Below are 27,690 nucleotides of genomic sequence, written 5' to 3'. Positions count from 1 at the left end.
TTTGCATAACAAGTAAGCAATGACCAACTCCTTGGGAGATGCATTGTTTGCCATATTATGTAAACACACCTTCAGGAAGGACTACGTAAGTTGATTTTTTAAACACTAATTGCAAATCTGTGTGTCACGAGGGCTCCAAAGCATTGGTTTATGCTGTGCCTGATTCACTGGTCAGGCCATTTCTCATACCAATAAGCCTCTTCTAGGCAAAGGCCATTCTAGGGGTGGGGAACAGTATCTTGCTGATGGGACAGATCCTGAACTTCCCCACACCTTGTGAGCCAGTATGACAGGTTAGGCAGATGGTGCGCCTCACCTGTCAATCACCTGGCATCATCATGACAGCAGCTGAGCCAGCTTCAAAGGAAAGAATTGGAAGTGGGGCTGCCAAGAGGTAGTATGGCAGGGCTGCCATATTCTGAAGAGCAAAAAAGAGGACACATTTGCCGACACTATGACGACTCTCATTCTAAATACTATATGTAGGCTATAGGAGCTGTGATATATTGCTACTAGCAGTGTTATTAACTTTCAACAACAAAATAATAATAATACAAACAATTGAATTGGCTTTAATCAAATAAGTAACTAATTGTAAAAGTAAATGTGCTCTAATTACAAAAAATAGAACATGTGTTTCAATACATTGGTAGGCTATATGAATATAGGGCAGAGGAGGAAGAGGAAGACAGTATAGATTTACAGCAGTGGTTTACGGGAAGCCACAACTCAGAGGCAGATGAGGGGGAAAGTTGGGAAATCAGAGCCAGAGCAACACCTGGCTGACACATTGCCATTAGAAAGCATTCCAGACCCTCCATCTCCCAGAACCCGGCGAGCCTTGAAAGTAGGAGAGCAAAGAGCTGGAGGACAGAGGGTACTTAGCTACACCTGTAGTGGAGAGGATGATGATGACGAATGAGGAAGTGGGAGAGAAGGGGGTGGAGATTCACTTGGGACAAGGCCCTTATCCAAGAGGCCTCTCTGTGTGAAGACTGAAATAAAAAAGGACTGCAAGAAACTTTTCCTTGTCTTTATACTTTCCTGGGCAACCAGCAGGGAGCCGCTAGCAACATCCTGACAATGAAACTCCTGTATTGGTACAAATGTAAATGACTACCTCATGGTCACGGCAGGAATGCCTTTGAGGCTGGTGGAGCAAAGAGACTCAGTCAGTTGCTATCACCTGTTTTGAGGGTTTCCGCAGGCAGAGATTCCACTGGTTCTGCCCGCTACCCCTTTGGCTTTCCTGCCAGCGGTAGAGTCCCCCCCCCTCACTGGCAGAAGCCAGAAGGGCAATGCCCCACTCAAACCACCTCTCATATGGCATGTTGGAAGCTTGGATTTCTCAGTTAGCTCCCATGTGCTGTGTTCAAAATATTTTTTTTTTAAAAATAATTTTTATTAAAGATTTTTTAAATACAACAAACAAAATAAAACATACAGAAATGTCATGTGTCATAACATATTTTCTGATCCTCCTTGGACTTCCTCACATCTCCCGCTCCTACGTTCCAAATTTATAAAAATTAAACCAGCAATTTCTCAGCTTATCCCCACCTTAAAATCCCTTTTTACAATGTTATATCTTAAATTTTAGATATGTTTATTTCCTCTTAATTATCTAAAAAATTAGTTTTTTCATAAATTTAACTTATCTTCATAATTCACTTCATTTGTTTCCATGGTGCCCAATTGTTTATGATCAAACATCCTGCTTAACATTCATACAATTTACAATACTTTTGCAAATAAATCTTAAATTTTCTCCAATCTTCTTCCACCGTCTCCTCTCCCAGGTCTCGGATTCTGCCCGTCATCTCGGCCAGTTCCATATAGTCCATCAGTTGCATCTGCCATTCTTCCAGTGTGGGTAGATCTTGAGTTTTCCAATGCTTGGCAACGAGTATCCTTGCTGCTGTTGTTGCATACATAAAAAATGTTCGATCCTTCTTTAGTACCCCTTGGCCAACAATACCCAAAAGGAAGGCCTCTGGTTTCTTAAGGAAGGTATACTTAAATACCTTTTCCAGCTCATTATATATCATTTCCCAGAAAGCCTTCACTTTAGGGCAAGTCCACCAAAGGTGAAAGAACGTTCCTTCATTTTCCTTACATTTCCAACACTTATTATCAGACAAGTGGTATATTTTTGCAAGTTTGACTGGGGTCATGTACCATCTGTATATCATTTTCATTACATTTTCTTTCAAAGCATTACATGCAGTGAAATTCAGCCCAGTAGTCCACAATTTTACCCAGTCCTCAAACATAATATTGTACCCAATGTCCTGTGCCCACTTTATCATAGCCGATTTAACCATTTCATCTTGTGTGTTCCATTTTAACAGCAAGTTATACATTCTTGAAAGTACCTTAGTCTTAGGCTCTGACAGTTCCGTTTCTAACTTCGATTTTTCCACCTGGAATCCTAGCTTTTTATCAAGTTTAAAAACTTCTTTAATCTGAGCATAATGTAACCAATCTCGCACTTTGTCTTTCATTTTCTCCTGACTCTGCAATTTCCAGTTGTCTCCATCTTTTTCTAATATTTCCCAATATTTCGGCCATTTGGCCTCCATATTGAGTCTTTTTCGGGCCTTAGCTTCCAATGGTGAAAGCCACCTTGGAGTTTTGTTTTCCAATAAGTCTTTGTATTTTATCCAGACATTAAACAATGCTTTTCTGACGATATGGTTCTTGAAATTCCTATTAATCTTAACCTTGTCATACCATAAATATGCATGCCAACCAAACGCATTATCAAAACCTTCCAAATCCAATACATCAGTATTCTCAAGAAGCAGCCAATCTTTCAACCAGCAGAAAGCTGCTGATTCATAATACAGCCTTAAGTCTGGCAGGGCAAAGCCCCCTCTTTCTTTCGCATCAGTTAATATCTTAAACTTAATTCTGGGCTTTTTGCCCTGCCAGACAAATTTGGAAATATCTCTCTGCCACTTCCGGAAACACTCTGTTTTGTCCACAATCTGCAATGTTTGAAATAAAAACAGCATTTTTGGCAATACATTCATCTTTACAGCAGCAATTCGGCCTAACAAGGAAAGTTTCAATCTTGTCCAAGTTTCTAAGTCTCTCTTAATTTCAACCCAGCATTTCTCATAATTATCTTTAAATAGACTCAGATTTTTTGCTGTTATGTTCACCCCTAGGTATTTTACTTTTTTGACCACATTTAACTCTGTCTCTTTCTGAAACCGTTCTGACTCTGTAACTGTCAAATTTTTTCCCAACACCTTAGTTTTCTGCTTGTTTAATTTGAATCCCGCTACCCGACCAAACGGGACGCAGGTGGCGCTGTGGGTTAAAGCCTCAGCGCCTAGGACTTGCCGATCGAAAGGTCGGCAGTTCGAATCCCTGCGGCGGGGTGCGCTCCCGCTGCTCGGTCCCAGCGCCTGCCAACCTAGCAGTTCGAAAGCACCTCCGGGTGCAAGTAGATAAATAGGGACCGCTTACCAGCGGGAAGGTAAACGGCGTTTCCGTGTGCGGCTCTGGCTCGCCAGAGCAGCGATGTCACGCTGGCCACGTGACCCGGAAGTGTCTCCGGACAGCGCTGGCCCCTGGCCTCTTAAGTGAGATGGGCGCACAACCCCAGAGTCTGTCAAGACTGGCCCGTACGGGCAGGGGTACCTTTACCTTTACCTTACCCGACCAAACTCTTGAATCAATTGTAGTACTTTTTTCGTACTAGATTCTGGCTCCTGTAGAGTCAAAACTAGGTCATCTGCAAACGCTTTAAGTTTATATTGTTTCTCTCCGACCTCAATCCCTTTAACCAACCGGTCCCCTCTAATCATGTTCAAGAGCACCTCCAGGACCGAAATAAATAACAATGGGGAAATAGGGCAGCCTTGTCGTGTTCCTTTTTCAATTTTGAGCTCTTCTGTAATCACATTGTTTACTATCAGTTTAGCCTTTTGTTCTGAATAAATTGCATCTATCCCATTTCCAAAACCCCGTCCCACTCCCATTCCTTCCAAATTTTCCTTCATAAATTTCCAAGAAATATTATCAAAGGCCTTCTCCGCATCGATGAAAATTAACACTGCTTTTGTGTTGATATTTGTTTGCAATAGTTCCAAAATATCAATAATGTTCCTTGTATTAGCAAACAAATGTCTACCTGGGAGAAAGCCTGCCTGGTCCTTGTGAATTACTTGGTTCAAAACTTTTTTAAATCTACTTGCTAAAATGTCTGCAAATATTTTGTAATCCACGTTTAAAAGAGAGATGGGGCGGTAGTTCTTAAGTTGAGTCTTTTCAGTTTCCAATTTTGGTATCAATGTGATAAACGCTTCTTTCCACGATTCCGGCGCCTTCTTCCCCTCCAGAATTTCATTGCAAACCTCCAACAATGGTTGTATCAAATAGTCTTTCAATGTCTTATAGTACTTGGAGGTGAGCCCATCTGGCCCTGGGGATTTGCCCAGTTGCGTGTTCTGAATGGCTTGTTCAATCTCTTGTCGTGTTATTTTAGAGTTCAGGATTACTCTATTTTCCTGTGATAATTTTGATAGTCCATTTTTTTTTCAAAAATTGTTTTATCTCCATTTCATCTTGCGGCCCTTGAGTATATAATTTTTTAAAATATCTCTGGAAGCATTTTCTGATATTCACAGGGTTCTGAATATTTCTTCCTTCAACCTCTAAATTTGTAACAGTATTTAATTTTTGTCTCTTCTTCAACTGCCATGCTAGCAGTTTTCCACATTTGTTTGCCGATTCAAATGTTCTTTGTTGTGCTGTGTTCAAAATAGATGGGAATTAAGTATCCATTCACTTTCATACTTCTCTAGAAAAGGGGTGAAGGTGAGTCTTCACTAGGAATATGGAACCTGTGACTCTCCTGATGTTGTTGAACAACAACTACCACCATTCCTGACCCTTGGTCTTGCTGATATCTGAAAGGCCATCAACTACTCATTCCTGAACTGCATACACTGTGCCCATGTACACCTTTAAAGGACATTCAAAGCATATTCATACTTTCAAAGAATTATGGGCACGGTAGTTTGTTAAGGAATGTTGGGAATTGCACTGCTGAGAGGCATAAACTACAGTGTCCAGAATTCTCTGAGAGAAAGAATGTGCTTGTAAGGTATAGTGAATACGTAGCCTGTGGCTTTTAAAATCACCATTACCTTTGAACAAGGCATCAGTCCTAAGCAGGCTTTTTAATGCAAAAAAGGAGAGGTGCCAAATATACTTGTTGTTGAGTCGTTTAGTCATGTCCGACTCTTTGTGACCCCTGGACCAGAGCACGCCAGGCACTCCTGTCTTCCACTGCCTCCCGCAGTTTGGTCAAACTCATGCTGGTAGCTTCGAGAACACTGTCCCACCATCTCATCCTCTGTCGTCCCCTTCTCCTTGTGCCCTCCATCTTTCCCAGTATCAGGGTCTTTTCCAGGGAGTCTTCTCTTCTCATGAGATAGCCAAAGTATTGGAGCCTCAGCTTCAGGATCTGTCCTTCCAGTGAGCACTCAGGGCTGATTTCCTTCAGAATGGATAGATTTGATTTTCTTGCAGTCCATGGGACTCTCAAGAGTCTAAATATACTTAGCCAGCGGCAAATCAAGATTGCATATGCTACCAGGAAGATAATGATAAGAGTAGTTTGTAAGCCTCATTCAAACAAATAAGCTGCAATGTGGTGGGCAACAGAAATCAAAATCATGCTGAGGCTGTTCGTGCAATGCAAATGATTCTACCACAGCACAAGCTTCCAAAGAAAACAGTCTGCTGTGCCATGATGTCCAAGCCCAGTAGCCACACTCAAGCAGCTTGCCACATATGGACCTCAAGCAGTTTTGGATGTCAAGAGGCTGCTGCTTTATGCAACTCGAACCTTGAGATATATTTGCATGAATGTAGAATTTGTTGTTGTTTAGTCGTTTAGTTGTGTCCGACTCTTCGTGACCCCATGGACCAGAGCACGCCAGGCACTCCTGTCTTCTATTGACCACATCCAACCTACCAAGGTTCATGGTTCTTACATTCCAGGTTCCTATGCAATATTTTTCTTTAAAGCATTGGACTTTCCTTTTGCTTCCAGGCATATCCACAAATGAGTGACCTTTCAGCTTTGGCCCAGCCGCTTCATCAGCTCTGAATCTACTTGTACTTGTCCTCTTCTCTTCCTCAGTAGCATGTTGGACACCTTCCGACCTGAGCGGCTCATCTTCCAGTGTCATAACTTTTATACTGCCTTGCTGTGGCAAAGGGGCTTGAATAACTCAGAGAAGCTATGAGCTCTGCCATGCAGGGCCACCCAAGATGGACAGGTCATAGTGGAGAGTTTTGACCAAACGTGATCCACCTGGAGGAGGAACCGGCAAGCCACTCCAGTATCCCTGCCAAGAAATCTTCATGGACAAATGTAGAACTACCAAACCACAAAACTACATTAAGATGCACAAAAGCAAAGGCATATTTTTATCAAATTAAAACCAGCAAGCACACAAAAGAAAAGAAAACAGGCATCCAGAATAATGCCCTTAGGGTAGGACGTTGGGGCAGAAGTCCTGGTCCCCAATCAGCAGAAGATGCAGCAGGCCTGCTCACCATACGTTCAAGTAACACACATTGCCATCCTAAAAGGCCACTGACTTCAGAGTCTACGATTGCATAACTACATCATTTGGGCATACAAAGATGTGCCAAAATATAGGTACTCAAATTACTGTAGAGAAAAAACTACGCTGAGTCACAATGTATTTTGCTAGCTACCCAATATAAATCAGCCCACCACAGTTTGGAAAGGCATGTGCCCGAAAGCACTGAAACAAAAGGCCACACACACACACACACACACACACACACACACACACAGAGAGAAACATCTGCTAGAAAGATGAGAGAGAGAGAGAGAGAGAGAGAGAGAGAGAGAGAGGAGAGGGTTAAATGCAGAGACTCAATAGACAGACATTAGCAGAGAGGTATCTTAGGGGGTGCATTTGAGAGAGGATAAGTGAGAAAAGCAGGTCCCAAAGTGAATCAAGTTGGCAGGCAGGAGACACCAGATCCAATGGCGGCAGAGGGCAGGACGTAGGTAGGTAAGGGAGCATCTCAACCCAATGAGTGCTGCGGCGCTGTTGAATGATGGGAGGTGCGCCCAATAGAGGCATACCTTAGGTGGGAGCTAGGGTACCAAACAAAAAAAAAGGGGACATTTTGGCAAATTTAAAAAATCTGCCTGGATAGACACTTTACCAAAAAGAAGATGTGTCCAGGAAAAACTAGACATATGGAAACCCTATAGTATGAGGGATGCTGACGTCATTTCGTGGGGAAGGCATGAGCTTTCGTTTAAAAAAATAAAAGCAAGTGGGTGTCCTATAAATAAAGTGGCAAAGCCAAAGTTACAGGCAAACCTTAACTTTCTGAATGATTTCTGTGAGATAGTTACCATAGCTGCTCCCAAATTTCAGCATTTTTAGACAGTGAGTGAAGCCAAGGCTGTGATTGATCAGCAGATTGTTTGGATGCCAGGAGACAGGAATCCTTCTCTGCACTTTCTTTCCAGCTTCTGTCTCCTTTTCCATTCCATGGAAATCCTGTGCTTACATTCTGTGAGTTACTTTCTGCAAATGTTACTATACAGTAAGTACTATACAGTAACTATACAGTAAGTGTGGGTAGGGGTTAAATAATTCTCCTTCTTTTGAGTGTGTAAGGGAGAGCTCAATCCACATACAATATTCCACTCCCCCCACCCCTTGGCAGCCCAGGAAGTAATGAAGGGGTGGAAAGAACCAGGTTTTCTTGGAAAGAACTTGAGGAGTGTTAATAGCATGTCACTTTTACAGCTTAGATCTAGGGGAAAACTACATGGATGTTGGCATGCAATTCTGTTCGCTGATAGCTTATTGATTCACTCTTCATAGAAAACAAATAGGAGATGAATGAACAGGCCCATTTCCATCTTGTCTGCTAGACAGGAAACAGGCTATGTTGATCTACTTGACTTACACTAGTTGGAGCTGCTTTAATCCTGGGGAGAAAAGACATGTTGCAAGGTTTGGACAAAAATAATGCATAGTAAAACTTTATCACTCAGGAACTCGCTTCTGATTTTTATTAGCATGACTTACCGCAACTCACCCTGGGTGGGAAATCTGCTTACCCTTTGCAAGTCTGTATAACTCCCATGACATTCAGTGGCCTCAGTTGCCCATTTGCTATTGGGTGGTTGGACTGACACGTGGGGTGGACAACTCTCACAGCAACCCTGATTTCTTCCCCTTCCTCCTATTTTCCTCCAGTTAAGGGGGCACAGTCATTCTCACCAACCAGAGAAAATCAAAACTCTTGGGCAGGGCTAGACAAAGAGGTTCAGGTTCTCAACATTTCAGAGAGAAATAATAGAAAATGATAGGAAACTATTATCGAAAATGTATAATCTGTTGCTAGAATGGGAAATGAAAGATGAAGAGGTTAAATCAGTTATGATTACATGGGCACAAGATGGAGGATTGGGAAAAACTATGGAGGACTGACATAAAATTTACTGCAAGTGTGGCGATTAAAGAAAACTATGAAAATGATGTATAATGGTATCTAACTCCAGTAAAATTAGAAAAAATGTACAAAAATAAAGAAAGTGTTGGAAATGTAAATTAGCAGGAGACATTTTTTTTCATATGTGGTGGGATTGCAAAATTGTTAAGAAATATTAGGAAATGATTTATAATGAAATGAAGATGATGTTTAAAATAACTTTTGTTAAGAAACCAGAAGCTTTTCTATTAGGTATAACAGGAGTGGACATACCAGGACCACAAAAAGAAGACTTATTTAAGTATACAACTACAGCTACACGAATACTGCTAGCACAGCACTGGAAAGAAGAAGGTGTCCCAAAGAAGACAGGCAAGTTAAATTAATGCAATATGCTAAAATGGCAAAACTGACATTGAAACTAAGAGGAAGAGACGACGAGTTTAAAGAAGACTAGAAGGACTTTATTGTATATATACAGAAGCAATGTACACAGGTTAATACATTAGCAGGATTCTAGAAATATTTGTAAGGAAATATGAATGGACAATAAGTAATTTTAATGATTTTTAGAATTAAAATGGACATGCGGTATGATGATAAACAATGGAACCAGGGAAGGGACTAGGGGGAAGTCAACTTTTCTTTTTCCTTTTTCAATTTATTGCTTTTTTCTTTTTGCTTTTTTCTATGTCCGATTATGAATATGTATTATTGGTGCTATTGTTGATGTTATTCTTTCTTTCCTTTTTTCTTTTTCTGTTTTATATTTGGAAAATAAAAAATGAAAAAAAGAAAAAGTTCCGGAACTTGCTGACCTTTTTTAGGGGAGCACCCACCCAAAGTTGTTGAGCCAGACAGCGCCTCTGCAGCACAGCCCCAAGCGCCATGCCACCTGCCACCTCTGCCACGCAGCCCCAAGCGCCATGCAGGGGGACAGAACTACAGAACTGCTGGAGCACAACAAAGAGGGGCTAGAACTCAGTTCCAATGAGCTCCAGCTGGAAAAAAGTCCTGATCTTGAACCATCTTTCTGCTTCAGCATATATTTTGCTAGGTTGTATCAAAACTCCTTGAAATCTCGTGCTTTAACTGTGCAATAAAGGTGCTTAAACATTATTTCATGATCAGTAGCTAAGAGCAGGCTACAGTGTTCTCTTTAAATTTGCTTTGCCTTTCTGTGACAATGAGGCAAATGAAGAAAATGCTTCTAATAGATGATGTATGGGGCAAGAAAACAGGTGGAGAGATCAGTTGTTGGCAGGCAAAGTAACAGGCACCAGAAAGGGTTGCTGAATCTAGCAGTTAAAAGCACACCAGTGCAAGTAGATAAATAGGTACTGCTGTGGCAGGAATGTAAACAGCGTTTCCATGTGCTCTGGTTTCTGTTGCACCAGAAGCGGTTTAGTCATGCTGGCCACATGACCCAGAAAGCTGTCTGTGGACAAATACGGCTGCCTCGGCCTGAAGTGAAATGAGCGCCACAACCCCACAGTCACCGTTGACATCCAGGGGTCCTTTACCTTTACTTTTTACCTGTTGAGCCTAGAATGTGGCTTCATATTTCAATGGTTACATACTCACGGCTCTGAGGCTTTTTGATGGCTCTGGTTCTTTAACCATAGTTAAAGAGGAAATTTGCATTTACCCATAATGCTAAGTCATAGTTAGCATTAACCAAGATTTATAAACCAACTACAAACCTTGGTTAATCTCCATTCTTTAACTGTATAGGTAAGCTGCAGGACCAGGTTTGGACCATAAAAATTAACTCTGGTTAATGAAATTATGCATTATAAACCAAGACTTAGCATAATATGTCTTCCTTCTCCATGTAGAAAGGAATGCCTATTGTAATAGGGGAGCCGGTGCTGTAACTCTGTGCACATGAAATGTTAAAAGTAAACTACTGATTTCTTGTTAGTCTAAAGAGGTTAAGTAGGTCTGGTGTCTCTATACATTTTTAAAAACAGAAATGCGCCAACAACAAGAGGACACTAGTGTCAGGCAAACATAGGTCCAACTATCATGAAGAATAATTTTTCTGGCACAGTGGAATGAAGAATAATTATTGTGCTGGCTTCCTCTTCATTGTGCTATAGAAGACTATACGATCAGCTATGACTGCAATATGATATTCCTGATGAAACCGCATGCTGAGTATTTGTGTTTTGAGAAGCACACAAGATGTTTCTCGGCCTGTTTCCATGGGAGATGGAAGCTGCTTTGATGGAAGTGTTGACAGTGTTGTCTGCAGCTCCTCACTGACCTCTGTGGACTCATTCCATACTTTCTTTTGCAGAGATCCTGGGGTGGAAATCGTTCAGGCATTAAGAAGAGTTTTGGATTTGATATCCCGCCTTTCACTCCCTTTAAGGAGTCTCAAAGCGGCTAACATTCTCCTTTCCCTTCCTCCCCCACAACAAACACTCTGTGAGGTGAGTGGGGCTGAGAGACTTCAGAGAAGTGTGACTGGCCCAAGGTCACCCAGCAGCTGCATGTGGAGGAGCGGAGACGCGAACCCGGTTCACCAGATTAGGAGACTACCGCTCTTAACCACTACACCACACTGGCTCTTTAACATTATTTCCCCCTACCACTCATTCTCAGAGATCAAGCCAGCCAAACCCACAATAACGTGAAGCTGCTCTTTAAAGGGCGTCTATCCCACTGGTGTCTATTTTGAATGACAGCAGCACCCCAAAGTCTCAGGCGATGAGAAGCTACTTAAGAATCTTTTTGGCCTGAGTTATAGGGAAGTGAATCCAGGAGCTCCTGTCCGCATGGCGCTTGCTCAGTCTATGACCCTCTTGGTTAGAATCCTAAACTGTCCCCAGAATAGCCTGTCCCCTTCAGCCACCCTTGAAGGATATCGTAGACAAGGCTTCACGGAAGTCTTACTATAATTAACTGAAATTTTTTCAAAGGTCTCCAGAGAGCATGTTGTTAGTCCCTGCTAATAAACTAAATTGCCATAAAGAACTGTAAAATTGCATCAACTGAGTTAAATGGCCACCAACTGTGTAAGAATAAGAATGTTCTGTACTGGAACATTGTCCTGTCTTGGTTTTACAGTCATTTATGATTATTCTTACATTACTGGCCTGCTGTTTTCCAATAAATTTTATGATTCTCTCCTTTCTTCAGTTGAGTTTTAGAAAACATAAATTAGTGGTTCTTATAACTGTTATCTGTTAAATGCAGTTTGCATATAAAAAACAATGGTTCTCTTCCAAATGAATTAAAGTCTTGATTGCTGGGACTGTGTGGGAATTTTGACGATTAATATAGTAAAGAGACACACAGAGAGAAGTGAACAGGAAAAGGAAGTCTAATCAGTGATGTGATTTAATGTTGTAAATTACTTAACGTTCTCCTGTGCTTTACATTTTCTTTATTTTGTAGATAACATATACTATTCTAATTCTCGCTGACAATGTCAAAAATTTGTGTTTTACATTATGATTTTATGCTTGCATTATTTTTCGGGTTAATATGTTTCCAATATAACCCTTAGATATGTTTACATAAGCAGTCCTGACTTCCTTTTAAAGTAAATTATGGTTTTAAGATCAGGCCAAGTCCATGGACAGTTGCACTCCAGCCAAGACCTTGAACATGTGTTCTCTATCTCATGTGCACTGCTTTGTTGGCCAGGCTGAGGGCCAGGGCAGAAGACAAAGAAGATTCCCTCCCATTTTGTCATTTATACTTCCTGTCAATTTCAGGGGGTGGTGTTACATATTCCTATTCCCTTCTGTGTTTGAAGAAGGCTCTAAGTTAGTGTGGCGCCTATTCTTGTAACTGAGACTATGTAAGGTGAAAAGGAAACATGCAACATTTTTTCATCTATATGTGCAAACAAGGACTTAATTAAAAAACCATTCCTGGTCTTCTGATTACTGAATTGGCTGGTTGTCACCTTTCTCCATTGGACTGATGGCTATCATTTGCACCCTTGGTTCCTTTCTCTCCCCCCCCCCCCTTAAGGGTCTCTTCTAGTTTTCCTAGTACTTGATTTTCCTTTTTTGTGTAATTCATGATATTTTGGATATCATTAGTCTGTGGTTGTTGGGAAGCTCTGGCATGTTTGTTTTTTTAAAGCTTCTCTTCAGCCTTGACATCAGTAAACTTTTCTGGGTAAACAGTTGGCACCCTCCCCCCCCCCCGATACTTTGTGCTATTGCAGCAGTCTTTCTAGGTGAACAGTCCTGCACACATTCATGCAGGTTCTTGCAAGGACCAATATGGCGGCTCTTAGCTAAGCATATAGAAGCAAGAACCACTGGGTCCCAAGCTCAAGAATTGAGTTAGTTCCTCATTTACACCCTAGAGTCCCTGACAAATTGGATAGGAGTCTTTAAAAAATAAAAAATAAAAATGAAGGCTCATATTCTATAAATACAAGGTGAGTCCTTTAAAAGAGGCCCAGTGGATACAGAATACACGTTAAAAGACTCACCCTGTATTATAACAACTAAAATGATCACAATTTGTTTGTTAATGTTGTGACACACTTCACCTTCAAGTCTAGTTTAAAAGAATAAATTTAGGCAAAAAGAAGAAACATATGGAAAGTGTTTTTCTTTCTTCACACTGATTCACTGACACATCTGGTATTTAGCAACATAGCACAGTATTCTGGAAGTTATTGCATAATATTGTGAAATGTTTGTAGACACAACATTGTGTAGCTTCACTGAATACATGTGGTATCAAGCATCTTCTCTAAACGCCCTTTGTGAAGCACCAGGAATTTCAGAGCAGGAGTTCTGATCCAAGAGATCCAAGTGCCTGTTTCTTGCCATGAGGATGGCAGCTTGTCAGAAGAGGGACCTGTCTGTGTGCAAGCAGCAAAAAGAGCCACTTCTTGTTCCTCAGCTGACACAAAACTAAAGGGAGCAATACAGCACTGGGGGCATGTTTCACCTTTGCAACGGTGAAACTTGGGGTGGCAATCTCTTCAGTTGGTTTTTCAGGTACAGTTGCATTCCAGTATTTAAAAACACACGGTTTCAACTGAGGTGATATCATCATGAAGTTAAGTGCCTTTGTCAAGAGTTGTCTGAGGAAGGGTGGGTATGTGGGTAACAAAGGAAATTCTGTTGTGATGTCATGTCTCTCACACGGGGGTGGGAGATCCAGCATACGTCCGGCCCTGAGGTTCAGGTGTCCAGGTCACTTCATGGCGGTGCTTTTTTTCCAGCCGGAGCGCAATTCTGACACCCCTACACTTTTTAAAGACCTATGGCTCCACCTGACTCCTAGCCATGATTGGTCAGGCTCCAGGGTGGAGTCAATTCGTATTTCCTTTTCTTCAATCCATCTCCCATGTGGCAGTGGCAGGCTTTAAGCCTTCCAGCCAGGTGTTTGCGTGAGGGCCCTTCTGAGCTGCCCTGGCTCATCCGCCTGAATCTAAGAGAACAAGGCGAGGGTGCATTCACTTGACCCACACCAGAACCAGGGGTGACCCCCAAACCAGTTAGGGAGACAGCTTGCCTTCCATATCAGGACTGGTTCAGGACATTGTGCTGCCTAAGGTGAAGACAACCTATACCATCCCACATACAGAAGGCTTGGCTGTGGAACAGCATCCTCCACCCCTCCTGAGCGAAGTGAGCTGGTTTAAGGGAGGGGGTGGAGGGCAGGCCTTGAAGTGCCCACAAAGGGAAATGGCTAGTAGGCTCAGGGCTGCTGCCGCTGCCTGGTTGCCTCACTCTGGCTAGTTATAGAATAGAATCATGAACTTGGAATCGACCCTGAGGGTCATCTAGTCCAACCCTCTGCAGTGCAGCAATCTCAACTGAAGCATCCCTGACAGATGGAAGTCCAAACTCTGCTTAAGAACCTCCAAGGAAAAGAGCCCACCATCTTCTTAGGGAATCCGTTGAAAGGTCTTCCTGATTTTAGTCAGAATAGGACTGGCACAGTTACACATTGGGCTGAGGCAGTCTCTCATTCAGACATCTTAGATGGCCAAATAGGTCTAATTTCATAATAAAAGTGTCATAACTTCATACCATTCTCTGGACAAATTGTTCTTGCATAAAAGGAGGGCAGTCTTTCCACAAGTCAAGGCAACCTCTTTCCAAAAGTAGTGGAATAGGGAAAATCTTCAAACTGTACATTTCTGATAGCTCAGTTGGTAGAGCATGAGCCTTTTAATCTCAGTGCCATCGGTTCAAGCCCCACTTTGGGCAAAGTCCTGCAGGGAGTTGGATGAGAGGTCCCTCGTGATCCCTTCAGTCTCTAGAATTCTACTATTCTGTGATTTCACAGGACACATTAGTGATCTGCGGTGCTCAAATTACAAGTGGGCCAGAGGGATCCCAGCCCATTTACCTTTGAGACAGCCTTCTTAATTAGTGTACTGCTGGTCAGAGACTATAGGGGACATGATTTAGCTAAGATTAGGGGTGGTAGTCAATGTCAGTCCTACTCAGAATAGACCCTTTAAAGTTAATGGACATGAGTAACTTTGAAACTAATGAATTTAAGAGTTTATTCACCACAGGACTTCGTGGAACATAGCCCTATTTAGCTTAGGGCTCATCCAAATGTTTGTCCCAGTTGAATTTTTCAACATTCAGTCAGATCTTACAAAGAGTCTGGCCAGAAGATGCTCAGGTAGGGTGAGGGTAGAAAGTTCAAGTTGGCAGGATGAGTAGCATTTGGTGAGGTGACTGGGTAGACTTTGCCCAAGTATGTTAAAGGCAAGCTGCTGCACCCAGCAGATGGCTGCTATTTGGTTCGAAAACCTCTTGAGAATTAAGGTCCCTATACAATGCAATCCTGTAGCAACTCCCTATACAATGCAATCCTGTAGCAATATCCCCAGTGCTGTTTTCAAATAGATTTTTAAACTGACTAGTAGCCAGCTGCTGAGGAGAGTGGCTTGGCTCTGTTTAACGTTAATAAAAATAGAAGGAAATGGGAAGGTCACTCACTCACCTATTAAATAAGCAGGTATTCTTTCCGCCCAAAAGTTTTTTGGTTTTCATGGGACTGCCATGAAGATTGCAGAAATTCTCAGAAAATCTTCATTTGTGGACCAAGGTTCAGCAAGGAGGCAAGTGGGGTTGTGTATAGACTTAACTAAGTCCCATCCTGGCAACAGGTATAATTTTTGGGTCAAGTTGAATTTGGGCAGACACCAGTAAATGACATTCAGTAAGTAGTCTTACACAAGCCAGCCGTGCTTCACTGACTGGCATGAATTTTAAACTGCTTACCTGGAGGATGAGCAAACCGTAGGGTATCTTGATTTAAGGTATGTTCCCGTAGCTCTGCAAGTCAGCTCAATGCAAAAATATGCTAACTGCATTTTTCACCATCGTTGAGCAGGGAAAAGGGACACTGCCTCCCACAAGTGAGTGGCACAACTAACTTTAAGGTCAGATCACAGCAGACAGTTAACAGCACACAGAAGTACAATTCTGCCTCTGGGCACATCCATTTGAAATGAAAGAGAAGATAGGTACATGGTGGCAGGTACGGTATAATTAATGAATCTGGAATGCTGCCATGCAGTCTATGTTAATGGCTCTCCCCTTGTAAAAAGGACAGCCACTTTTTTTTTAATTGCTCACCAAGAGCAAAAGTTTAGTTTCGTATTTTTGAACAAATGTGGTTAGATTTATATTAGAACTCTATTTCCTTCTGGTTGGAAGAAAGGCAGATTACATCTTGCTTCATAGAACTTGCATAATAGAAGAGCAAAGTGAATTATAGAATCCTAGAATTGTAGATTGGAAGGGCCCCTGAGGATCATCTAGTCCAACCCCCTGCAATGCCGGAATCTCAACTCAAGCATCATTACAGGTGTCCATCCAACCTCTGCTTAAAAACCTCCTATAAAGGATAATCCTTCACCTTCTGAGGGAGCCCGTTCGACTGTCAAAAGTTCTTCCTGATGTTTAGTCAGAATCTCCCTTTTTGTAACTTGGTTTGAGTTCTACGCTCTGGAGCAGGAGAGAACAAACTTGCTCCATCTTCCATATTGAGATAGTTGAAGATGGCTCTCCCATCTCCTCTCAGTCTCCTCGTTTCTAGGCTAATTTTGTGTTATGCTACACCCTGATGGCAGCCATATTCTGACTGGCACCCACAATACTTCCTCAAAAATTGAAATGCTCCTACTGGTCCAAAAAGGTTGGCCTTGCCTGCTCTAGATCTGTTTCAGCTCTGGTTGGGAGGGTGAATGTGTAAAACTGTTTGCTTATCCAAAACTATAGTTGGCACTGAAAGGGAAACTCTGTATTTTTAGAGAACAGAGTATAAATATTATCAAGCTCCTATTAAGTCCAATATGTACCGTATTTTTCCGTCTGTAAGATGCCCCCCCCCCCCATGTATAAGAAAATAGGAAGAGATGCGCCCTAATTTTTGACATTACTTTTTAGGGGGAAAACTTAGTCTTATACACAGAAAAATACGGTACTTACTGGGTGATAATCTCACAGAATTTAGCCAAGTAGATTTCTGTAGGAATAGGCTGAAGAGCATCTTGGAATACATTTTAAATAAAATAACTCATTTATATATAGAGGTGTAATTTGGTATTGCAAATTATTTGAGAGATCAGTAGACTCCCTCTAGTAGGGTAAATTTTTAGCAAACTGACTTCATGAAATCTCCTCTTGTATACCTTGACCTAACCCAATTCTTCCAACAGGCATTGCAGCCTTGTTCTAATCTGGTAATTTTCCTTTCTTGCCCTAATTTTGAACAATGTTGCATTTCCCAATTAATTTCTCTTTCTTCTCTTATCCAACGTTCTTTTAATATTTTGTTTTGCTTAAATACTGAGGTAGGGAGTGCTTGTTAGGCTTCCAGAAGGCCAAAAGGAGTCTGTAGCTATTGCAAAATCATATATTCCCAGCCTGGTTGTTGCAAGGGAAGAGAGGTAAAGAACACAAAAGGGCTGTAATATTTTCTTTATTTAAAATATATCTAGGCTGCCTTTCCAGGTACAGTAGTACCTTGGGTTAAGAACTTAATTTGTTCTGGAGGTCTGTTCTTAAACTGAAACTGTTCTTAACCTGAGGTACCACTTTAGCTAATGGGGCCTCCCATTGCTGCTGCCGTGCGATTTCTGTTCTCATCCTGAAGCAAAGTTCTTAACCTGAAATACTATTTCTGGGTTAGCGGAGTCTGTAACCTGAAGCGTCTGTAACCTGAAGTGTCTGTAACCCGAGGTACCACTGTATATTCTTCCCAAGGTGGCTTGGGCGATCATAAATGAGAACCTTTTGAGGATCAGGTTTTTGTTTTGTTTTGTACAGAACAATTGTGCCACCAGCCTTCCCCTTCCCTATGAATTGCACAACCCTTTAACACTTTCTGTACTTAGCTCATACGTCCAGTTTTTTTCAGAGCTGCAAAATGCACACCACCCTGAAAGGCAGGTTGTATGTGGAGGGCAGACATTGCAAGGATCTCCGGTGGGTGATGGGAACATATAGAGGTGGGTTGTGTAAAGGTGCCTTCTCACTGCCAGGCCAGCCAGGGCAGAGAGCAAGGTCTGCTCTCATCATAACAGTGCAGAACTTGACTTTTCTCCATTCGAGTGATGGCAACCTTTCATTTCTCTGGAAGGGCTGAAATTCATGGACATGACTGGAGTCTGAGTTAAACTGCTCCTTGCGGCTTGTGCTAGTCACTTGGACTCCTACTTGCTCCTACACACAGCCCTGGACAGAGAGAAACTTGGCAACTTGCAGTGTTCACTGACAGAGACAGGGAAGTGAGACAACTGGCCCTTATCTGTCTTGTGCTTTGCTGCTTTGATCCATGGCATACCATAGAAGACACTGTGTTAAGATGGATGCCTTCTGTGCTGAAGAGCTCAACACTTGAGCCATATACTGTTTTCTTTCTTGGAGAGGGCAAACCTTCTTTGTTCACACATGCATCTCAGCATGCCTGGTCCTGCAAGAAGGTCCTCCATCTGGGTTTGGCTTTGCTCTAGGACACCAACACCTAAAGAAAGGGCACCATTAATGAACAACAGTATCATTACTTTATGGCTTTTTATGTATTGTGGTATTTTATGTATTTTGCTGTTGCTTTATTTTATAATTTAAGTAACGGTTACTGCAATTGTTGAGAGTGAATTTCTGTCTAATATTTGCTGATAGGTTGACTTTTTTTTCTTGTATACGATTATATTCTAATGGGTTATTAAATATTACTTTATTTGATAATGTTGTTTATTTTAAGTCATATATTTATTGTGATATTTGGATTGGATTATTATAAGATGTATGACCTTTGCTGTATATTATTGTTTCTTCAGCTTGTAAACTGCTTTGTATATAGCAAGATAGAAAAGGTGGTATGCAAATTAAAAATGAAATGAAAACGAAACAATTAAGGGTGCAGCCTCAGTGTGTTCTGTGCTTTACAGAAACCCTTGTTTCGCACTCCCTTCCACTGGCCTCACCCTAAGCTCTGTGCGGGGTGGTGGTGGGGTGGCTGTCGGGTGTTCAGGATCTGCCCGTGTGCTTCCCATTGGCATCTGGTTGACTCCTGGGAGAAGAGATTGCTAGTTGGCTTGATCCAGTAGGGCTCTTGTGATAGTAATCCTAGAATGGTAGAGTTGGAAGGGACCCCCGAGGGTCATCTAGTCCAACCCTCTGCAAAGCAGGAATCTCCACTAGATCATGGATGGAATGGCGGTTCCTACAAAATAAAAGCACAAAATACATTGATGTTCAACAGTGAAAGGGGCTCCTTTGGGAAGTTGTGGGCTCTCCTCAATAGCTGAGATTTCTGCATTGCTGGGGGCTGGGCTGGATGACCCTTGGGGACCCCTTCCCACCTCGGCAATCCTGGGACAAAGAAAACAAGAGCACAGACTGGGAAACAAACCAGCCATTCCCATCCTAACAGTTGCTCAGGCCCAGATCCAAGCGTGCGTTGCCAGGCCCCTTCCTGTCGGCTTGGCCTTGCCCAGAACTTACTCGGAAGTAAGTGTCCAACGTCCGCAGGCTGCTTGGGAGTAAGAGACGCGCTCTCCGCCGTTCGCCTGCCTCGGCGCGGGCCAGAGAGGGCGCCCCCGACTCGCCGAAGGGCCTCGCCGGCTTTCCGGGGAGGAGCGAGGCATCTCGGCCGCTGTTCCGACCCCTCTTCCTCCGCCCAGGTGAGGCCAGGTGGAGCAGGTGGCCGGCCCGGCGCAGGTAGAGCCACAGGCGCCCTTTCCGCGAGGCGGCCCCGGAGGGAAGGCGGCGCCTTGGGGCGAGCCAGAGCGACGGCGCCGCCGCCGCCGCCGCCACAGGTCGCCGCTGCCGCCTTTGTGCCGCCGCCTTCGCCGTCTGCGGCAGCAAGGGAGGCGGCGGCAGACGGGGACCCCGCCCAGCGGCGGCGAGCCCACCGCTGCCTGCCTGCCTGGCTGGCTGGCTCCCCGGCGGGCGGCGGCGGCGGCGGAGCTCCGTCCGCGCAGTAGCGCCGGGCCGCTCGGAGCCGGAGTGCCGCTCGCTTGCCCTGGAGCGAAGGCGCGCCATGCTGCGGTTCCTGCGCAGGACCTTCGGCCGGCGGTCGATGCAGCGCTACGGGCGAGCAGCCGGCGAAGGAGACGAGCGCGACGGGGCGCCCCGGGCGGCCTCGGCCGGAGCCCCGCTGGCCGCGCCCGGAGCCCCGGCGCCTCCGCACATCCAGGCGGCCGCGACGGGCGGCCGAGCGGCGCTGCAGTGCCGGGTGCAGCTGCTCGACGGCACCGAGGTCAGCGTGGAGCTGCCGGTGAGTGGGGCCGCCGGGGGAAGGCGGGCTGGGGCTGCGGGACCTCGGGGGGAAATTGCAGGGTCTTTAAAACACGGCACGGGTTGCCTGCCATTGCTTTTTTGTACCCCCGTGTATGCATTCAGACGTGCGGCTGGCGCCTTTCCGTGCAATTTGCGCGCCGGAAAAGCGTTCGCGTTCCGAGCGCCTTGGTCCCGGTCGCGCGTCGCTGGCTGCCAGCGGCGGCCTCCTCCTCCCTCCCTCCCTCCCCGGGCGAGGCTTGCAAACACGAGGGGGGCGCGCCTGGGACCGACGGCTCCTCCCCTCGCCCTCCTTATCCCCGGAGGGATACCTGCTGCTCCCCCCACGCGGCGGGTTTCCAGGTGGGGCCCCTTTCCAGGCCCCTTAGCCGACGGCGCGGGCTCCCTCCCCGCGTCCACTCGTGTCAACAGCCGCCCGCAGCTGCATTTTGCAAACTTCCTCCTCCCCCCCAAGGAGGGGGGGGGACAAACCTGTGGCGCTGCCTTGGGCGTGGCTAAGGGAGGCGGGGGGGGGTTAGCTGTCCCCCAATCAATTAAAAACAAAAATACATAGCAAACTGAGGTTCTCCCCCCCCCCAACAAAAGGCCTGCCCCTCCTTGGCTGCGCCCCTGGGAGCTGGTGCCTGTTTGTTTTTGCCTTGCCTTGCCTGAGGCAGGTGGGACCTGAGAGTCCGGCCTTCTTTCTTTTCCATCTTCGACTTGACAGGCGCATTTCGTTGCCCATTTGGCACTAATGAATTCCTGGCACTGGTGAAATTCTGCTACAAGTTGTGGTCACGACCCTCTTCCCCTGGCAGGGGCATAGCCAGACTTTATATGTGGGGAGGGGCAGAACCTCAGTTAAGTATTTTTATTGATTTGCTTGATTTAATGGGGGGAAAGCTGCCCCCCCCCGTCCTCCCTTGGCTACTCCCCTGTCCCCAGGGAAGAGAGTTTTCTGACCCTTGGATCAAGAGCCTTTTGAGTTTTCACAATACCAGTTCTGCCTGTCCCTGGTTACTCCACCTGTGATTGGGCTGCCTCTAAGCAGAGGATTGCCCTTTTCAGGGCAGGATCCAGTTCTTAACTGTCTAACCACCCTGCCTTCCCTATAGAAAGAATCCTTGCTGGGGATGAGTGTCAGGTGGGGGTCAGACAAGCCCCCTCCCCTCCCCATGTCCAAAATTGTTGCTTCTGCTTCCTACAGGTCTTCCTCCCCTCACTCCCTGTTTTTATGCTTCTTGGGTTCCTTGTGAAATTGCCTTTACAGTGTGTTGAATTTCTAAAGTGTTGGATATTGTTTTTAAAGAAACATGAGCAACTGTAGTTTTGAAAGTATGGAATTCAGCCACAGAAATTGGCCGGATAAGCTCCTGTTTGCTCTCAGTAAAAATAAAATAAAATGCAAATCAGATATGATTTTAAAACAATATGGAATGTAAGCAAGGTGAAACTTCTTTTAAACCCCCAAATCATCAGAATTCCATATGAATTTGTGTAGAGTCTGATTGTGTATTTTACTAATAATGACCTTGGAGTAAATATATGTGTGTGTGTTTAAGGTGGTTTGGACAGTGCTCAAATACACCAGATTACCAGTGTAATAGGTATTAGTCTTGCATGAAAATACACTCCAGAAATCATGTGAGAGATCTGTGTGTTTAATCTCCATACAGCAGGTCACTTATTTGTACATCAGAACAATCAGGTGACCTGTTTTCTGGAGATTTTAACACAAAGATCTCTCGTATGATTTCTGGTGCATCTGTATATCCAGAAATTGTGAGACTTCTGTGTTAAATATCAGTACCTTGAAAGCACATACGATGCTAGTTCTGGTGCATATAGTATTTCTGTTCTGATCATAGTATTTGTGCTTAGATTCCTAGGCTGGTTATTTTAACTAGGTCTGCCATGATTAGTTCTGATACTCAGGAGGCAATATGTTCTTCTAAAGCAGGGCAAATGGTCCCAAGGGAATGATTATGGGGCAGAGGGCCCAGAAATAATTTACTAGAGGGAATGCAAAACAGATGTATGGTTACACACCCTCCAACGTTTCTCTGATGAAAGTAGGGACATCCTATTCCATAATAATAATTGCCCCTATCCACATTGTTAGGTGGGCTTCCCCAAGTGCCCAATCCCCTATCCACTTTGGGCAGCTTATCTCCTTAGCTCAGAGATAACTCCATACCTTCCAACATTTCTCTGATGAAGATAGGGTCATTCTGGGATCAAATCAGAAATCAAATCAAATCATACATATCACTGTGTTTCTCTACTTCAACGGACATTGTAAGAACTGAGCCTTTCCAAAACGTTGTCTGCAGAGCACTCTAGATTTTTATTTTTATTTTTAGTTAAAGGGCAGTGGTGAATACCTTTTTTTAAAAAAGTTCAAAGCTCTATTTCATTGTTGCTCTTTTTAACCAACACAAAACTCAGAACTCTTCAGAACTCCACAGGCAACATCACAAGCATGTAATGCTGTAAGGCCTGTGAGACCTGTTGGAGGACACAATCAAGTGCTAGGAAGGAAAGCCAGTGGGATGCCGCAAAGTGTTTTTTTTTTAAATGTGCAGGCAAGAATACACTCCTCAGCTGCCTCTTTATTGTTTTTGAGTCAGAAAGAGTAAGTGACAAGTCCATGCCCCCACTCCAGATCATGGAGGAAAGTGAATCCCATTTGCTTCTGTTGCAACCCCACCCAGACCTATTTGCCTGCAGTTTGGTAGGCGTAATCCACTCTATAACCAATGCAATAAAGGGGGGGGCAGACAAAGGACCCCCTTCCCTGCCATGGATGGACCTTAGGGGAAGGGGGGGTGCAGGGGTTCCCTGGCTGTCCAAGAGACATGAGAGATGAGGGCCCTGGGTTCTGGAAGAATTTAGTTTAAGGGCATGAGGGGAAGGCCAGAGAGAGCGAGAAAGGACAGCCAAACCATTGCACATGAACCAGGAACTTCAGAGGTTGGCGAGGTTGAAGTTCATTGACTGATCTTTGAAATAAGCAGGCATCCTTGGCTTCAGGCCTTTGTTTTTAGATGAATTGCTCAAAATATCCATTGATTTTATTTTTGCCCACTTTCTTGCATTTCATTTTACTGTGCAGCTATTTTTTAAAAATAAAAAACCCTATTATTTCCCTCTTCTCTGAAGTGCATAACCTCAAAAGGCTACTAGAAATTGTGCTTGCCTTTTAATGTAAAGGCAGTTTCCTCATCAGGCTTTTCAAGTCTTGATCTCCTAATGCTTTCATGCTCTCTTCCTATGCTTTTAAGTCTTTACAGTGCACTTTTTCAAAAGGGCTCTCTCTTCTTTCTAAATGGAGTGATGCACTCTCTAGCCTCTTGAAGCTAGAACTCCTCAGGGTCTTCCACGCTGAACGACACAGATTCTGACACGAATGTCCGTTCATCTGTTGCTGTGGAGCGATTGCCTATGGCGAGAAGGGTGTAAATGTAGCCATTAGTTCCCGTTGACCTGATCCCATGTGATTCACTATGAACTGTTTTAGAGAGTAGTGAGAAGTGAGAGGAGCACTTGGAACACAACCCTTCTCTCTGCCTCAGTGTCTGGGCCAGCTAAAAGCTTGCCGCTCTCTATCTCAAAAAATTAAAATTGCAAATCTGCCCCTTCCTCTAGCTATGAGAGAGACCCGCAAACTCTGATGAGTATTGCACTCCAAGTCTGAAAGAATATTCAGGGAACTTGTTGAATCATCTTACTCCCAAACCCACAATTGTTTCCCTTAGTTTCAGGAGGAAAGCCTTTGTGACATCAGCAGTCATGACAACACTTCCCACCTTCAGCTCAAGAGAAATGTTCATACCTAGCAACTAACACAGCAGAAGCAGGAGGAGGGAGGAGTTTTTGGTGTCTCCTGTTAATTCTGTGAAGGGATTCCTCCCCCTCCCCAACACAAAAAAGTCTAATGTAGCCACTGCACTGGACTAAAGCTGAATGCAACAGAAAGGAAGTGAAGGTGTGAGAAGGCAACGGAGGATAAAGGCAGGATTCAGAATTGTAGAGTTGGGAGGGCTCCAACCCCCAGCCTTGCAGGAACCAGGAATCTTTGAGGGGCAGCACAGAATAAAGGTGGGTCAATGGCAGCTGCCACTCAGATGTCGTCCCCAATGCACTGCATCCTCACAGCATTTGAGGAGCGTCATGTGAGTCTTTTGATGAAGAGCAGCTAACCACAAAGAAATCCTATTTTTGAAAAGTCATATAGACTGATACTACACAAGCTTGCTTCTCTGCTTCATTGTTATGATTTCTTTATATAGATATGTCCACATATTCTTAAAACCCACATTTCTGTTAATGAATTAATTATATAGTATGATTAGGTATGCAGGTGGCGCTGTGGGTTAAAGCCTCAGCGCCTAGGGCTTGCCGATCGAAAGGTCGGTGGTTCGAATCCCTGCGGCGGGGTGCGCTCCCGCTGCTCGGTCCCAGCGCCTGCCAACCTAGCAGTTCGAAAGCACCTCCGGGTGCAAGTAGATAAATAGGGACCGCTTACCAGCGGGAAGGTAAACGGCGTTTCCGTGTGCGGCTCTGGCTCGCCAGAGCAGCGATGTCACGCTGGCCACGTGACCCGGAAGTGTCTCCGGACAGCGCTGGCCCCTGGCCTCTTAAGTGAGATGGGTGCACAACCCCAGAGTCTGTCAAGACTGGCCCGTACGGGCAGGGGTACCTTTACCTTTACCTTTATGATTTTTGAAATACACCCAAACCCCACCTTGCTATTTTGCTACTGAAAGAGCTGTTAGACAGTGGAACAGTCTCCCTGGAGGTTGTGGACTTTTCTTCACTGGAGGTTTGTAAGCAGAGGCTGGATGGTCACCTGTTGTGGGTGCTTTAGTTGAGATTCCGGCATTGCAGAGGATTGGACTAGATGATCCCTGGGGTCCCTTCCAACGCTACAATTCTATGATTCTAACTCATAATTGTGCCCAGCCCTGAGCTTGCACTATTCAGAGGTGTACTGCCTCCAAATACAGAGATTTCATTTAGGTGTCATAGTTAATAGCTATTGATACACTCCTTTTCCATGAGCTTGCTTTAATTCTTTTTAAAACCCATCTGTCAATGTCTTCTTTCTTTTTTTAGAACAATTAGTGTAAGTCTGAAATAATTTCATTTTAAACAAGTGTTAGGAATGGCTCATCACTGGCAGTTAATACTTGAGTGTAGCTCATGAATGAAAATGTTGGCTCTCATCTTCATACTGCTTCTCTATTCTAGACTGGTCCCGGAAAATATGGTAATAATGCCTAGATCTTCAGTCCACCATCCTGTAATCCTTGCACTAACTCTGTAAGAAGTGGTCAGTCAGTGTCCTCTGGAACCTGGTGGGTCTACTGAGAGTTTCATGGTGGGGTGGTGGCCAACTTTTGGTTTTCTCCCTATCATCTTTCTCTCTTGCATAGATACTTAAGTGGACACTTAAGCATTGCTGTTTTACAAATAGCACCAGGGTGGATTTGATTTAAATCAAATTGATTTAAATCACAATTTAAATCGCTAGTCAGTAAGACTTGATTTAAATCATTTTTTTTTTACAGAAAACTCATTCTTGCTGGTATAATCTTAATATTTACAACTAAATGAAGGCTTCATTTTTGGGAACAACAAATTTTCAGAGTAGTTTTTACAGTTACTGTATATAAAAAATTACTGATTTGGTTATACTATTAGAAATACATAGACAGATAATTATGAAATTATTGTGAGGTTTAATAAGTTAGCTGTTTATAGGGGCTATATTTCCCAGCAGCCCTGGCTTTGGAGAGGCTGGCCTTTCTTTTTCTAGAGGGGAGAGTGGAGGGAGGAAAGATAAAGTTGGGAGACCTAGTCTGGAAGAGGCTTGCAGAAAGAGGAGGCGGAGGAGAAACAGGCTGGTGGAAAGCTGGAAAAGGGGAACCAAGGACTGGGGCAGAGAATGTCAGGGATTCCTGCTGCAGGACTGAAGTTCCCGGTAGAGGCTGTATTGTTTGGACAATGTCAGGCCAGCCCTGGGAAGAAGGGCCTGGAAGCAGTGGACTCTTCTTAGTTGACCTGCAAGCACTTCAAGGACTTCCAGATCCCAGTTATTATTTCCACCCCTTTGGATTTGCCCAGTGGGATTGAGAAGAGGCTGCCATCCCTGAAGAGCCTTCAGCACTTGCCTCAAGTCTAAGTTGCACACAAAGCATCCCTGCTGCCAGAATTGCATCTCTGCTGGGAGAAAAGTTGTCTTCTTTTCCACCAGTTTTGGTACTCTCCCTGTCCTCCTCTTTGCAAAGAAACAGGGGACATTTGAACATTGGCATTTTATACTTAGCTGTTTGAGCTGTTTGCAGATGTAGAAACAGCTCTGAGCATGCTCAGAACAGCTCGTGGGTCTACTGGAAAAGTAGACTAGTTCTTCTTAGATGCATTATCTGGATTGAAATAGGGACTACAGTGAGGAGGGGAAATTACACATCCAGGACAAATAGCTAGTACTTCTGGTAAGATAAAAATTGGGTTTGGTGCTTAGAGACAGATGGGCAGATCATGACCTCCTGGTCTGGGAATAGTTTTGGACTGAGATTAACTGAGTGGTACAGAGAGCTCATTAGCCATAGAATGGGAGATTGAAAGAAAAGTACCCAGGGCACACTCTACCTTGAAATCAATTGTGGAATGAGGTGTGGGACAGGAAACAGTGTGGCTTTGAGATTTGAGGACTTAAAAAAAATATCTGGGCATTTCATTTGGTAAGGTGAGCCCAGGTTGTCCCAATGAATCAGCTTCCACCTCATTAGGTAAGAATTAGGATTTGAAATTTGCTAGGTGCATTTTTTCACCTGACTCTTGGCCCTTGTGACTGAGTGAAGATGCCTGGGCACTAGGATGGCACCTGAGGTCTTCGCCATCTGGAGGTGCCTGCCTGGGGATTCTTGGATCTTGACTACTTTCAAACACTAGCAACACATCCTATAGAATGCTATCTGTGATATTTTCATAGAATCATAGAATCATAGAGTTGGAAGAGACCACAAGGGCCATCAAGTCCAACCCCCTGCCAAGCAGGAAACACCATCAGAGCACTCCTGACATATGGTTGTCAAGCCTCTGCTTAAAGACCTCCAAAGAAGGAGACTCCACCACACTCCTTGGCAGCAAATTCCACTGTCGAACAGCTCTTACTGTCAGGAAGTTCTTCCTAATGTTTAGGTGGAATCTTTTTTCTTGTAGTTTGGAACCATTGCTCCGTGTCCGCTTCTCTGGAGCAGCAGAAAACAACCTTTCTCCCTCCTCTATGTGACATCCTTTTATATATTTGAACATGGCTATCATATCACCCCTTAACCTCCTCTTCTCCAGGCTAAACATGCCCAGCTCCCTTAGCCGTTCCTCATAAGGCTTTGTTTCCAGGCCTTTGACCATTTTGGTTGCCCTC

At 44.1% G+C, this 27,690-nt stretch overlaps 1 protein-coding gene and 1 long non-coding RNA gene across 7 annotated transcripts in view; one reads left to right on the top strand and one right to left on the bottom strand.

Annotated features, from left to right (window-relative positions):
- Nucleotides 1-17,438: 17,438 nt before the first annotated feature.
- Nucleotides 17,439-19,577, bottom strand: LOC307201131. Its single transcript, XR_013832569.1, has 2 exons — nt 19,482-19,577; nt 17,439-18,498 (listed from the first exon to the last, which is right to left on the bottom strand). It is a non-coding gene; the product is annotated as an uncharacterized lncRNA (long non-coding RNA).
- Nucleotides 19,578-19,983: 406 nt separating this feature from the next.
- Nucleotides 19,984-27,690, top strand: part of EPB41L4B (erythrocyte membrane protein band 4.1 like 4B) — a 138,805-nt gene continuing 131,098 nt past the window's right edge. For 2 of the 6 annotated variants that reach the window (XM_079949454.1, XM_079949453.1), the window contains exon 1: nt 19,987-20,256. In XM_079949454.1, coding sequence (XP_079805580.1) covers nt 20,020-20,256 — 237 coding nt within the window. In that variant the 5' untranslated portion in view covers nt 19,987-20,019. Of the gene's footprint in view, nt 20,257-27,690 lie in introns of all 6 variants that reach the window. The other 4 variants (XM_079949450.1, XM_079949451.1, XM_079949452.1 and 1 more) reach the window with 4 other exon arrangements.

Source organism: Podarcis cretensis (assembly GCF_951804945.1).
Source record: "Podarcis cretensis genome assembly, chromosome: 13".
NCBI classification, from domain to species: Eukaryota; Metazoa; Chordata; class Lepidosauria; order Squamata; family Lacertidae; genus Podarcis; species Podarcis cretensis.
Note: the sequence above shows the minus strand (reverse complement) of the source record. Positions and strands in the feature narration are given on the sequence as shown.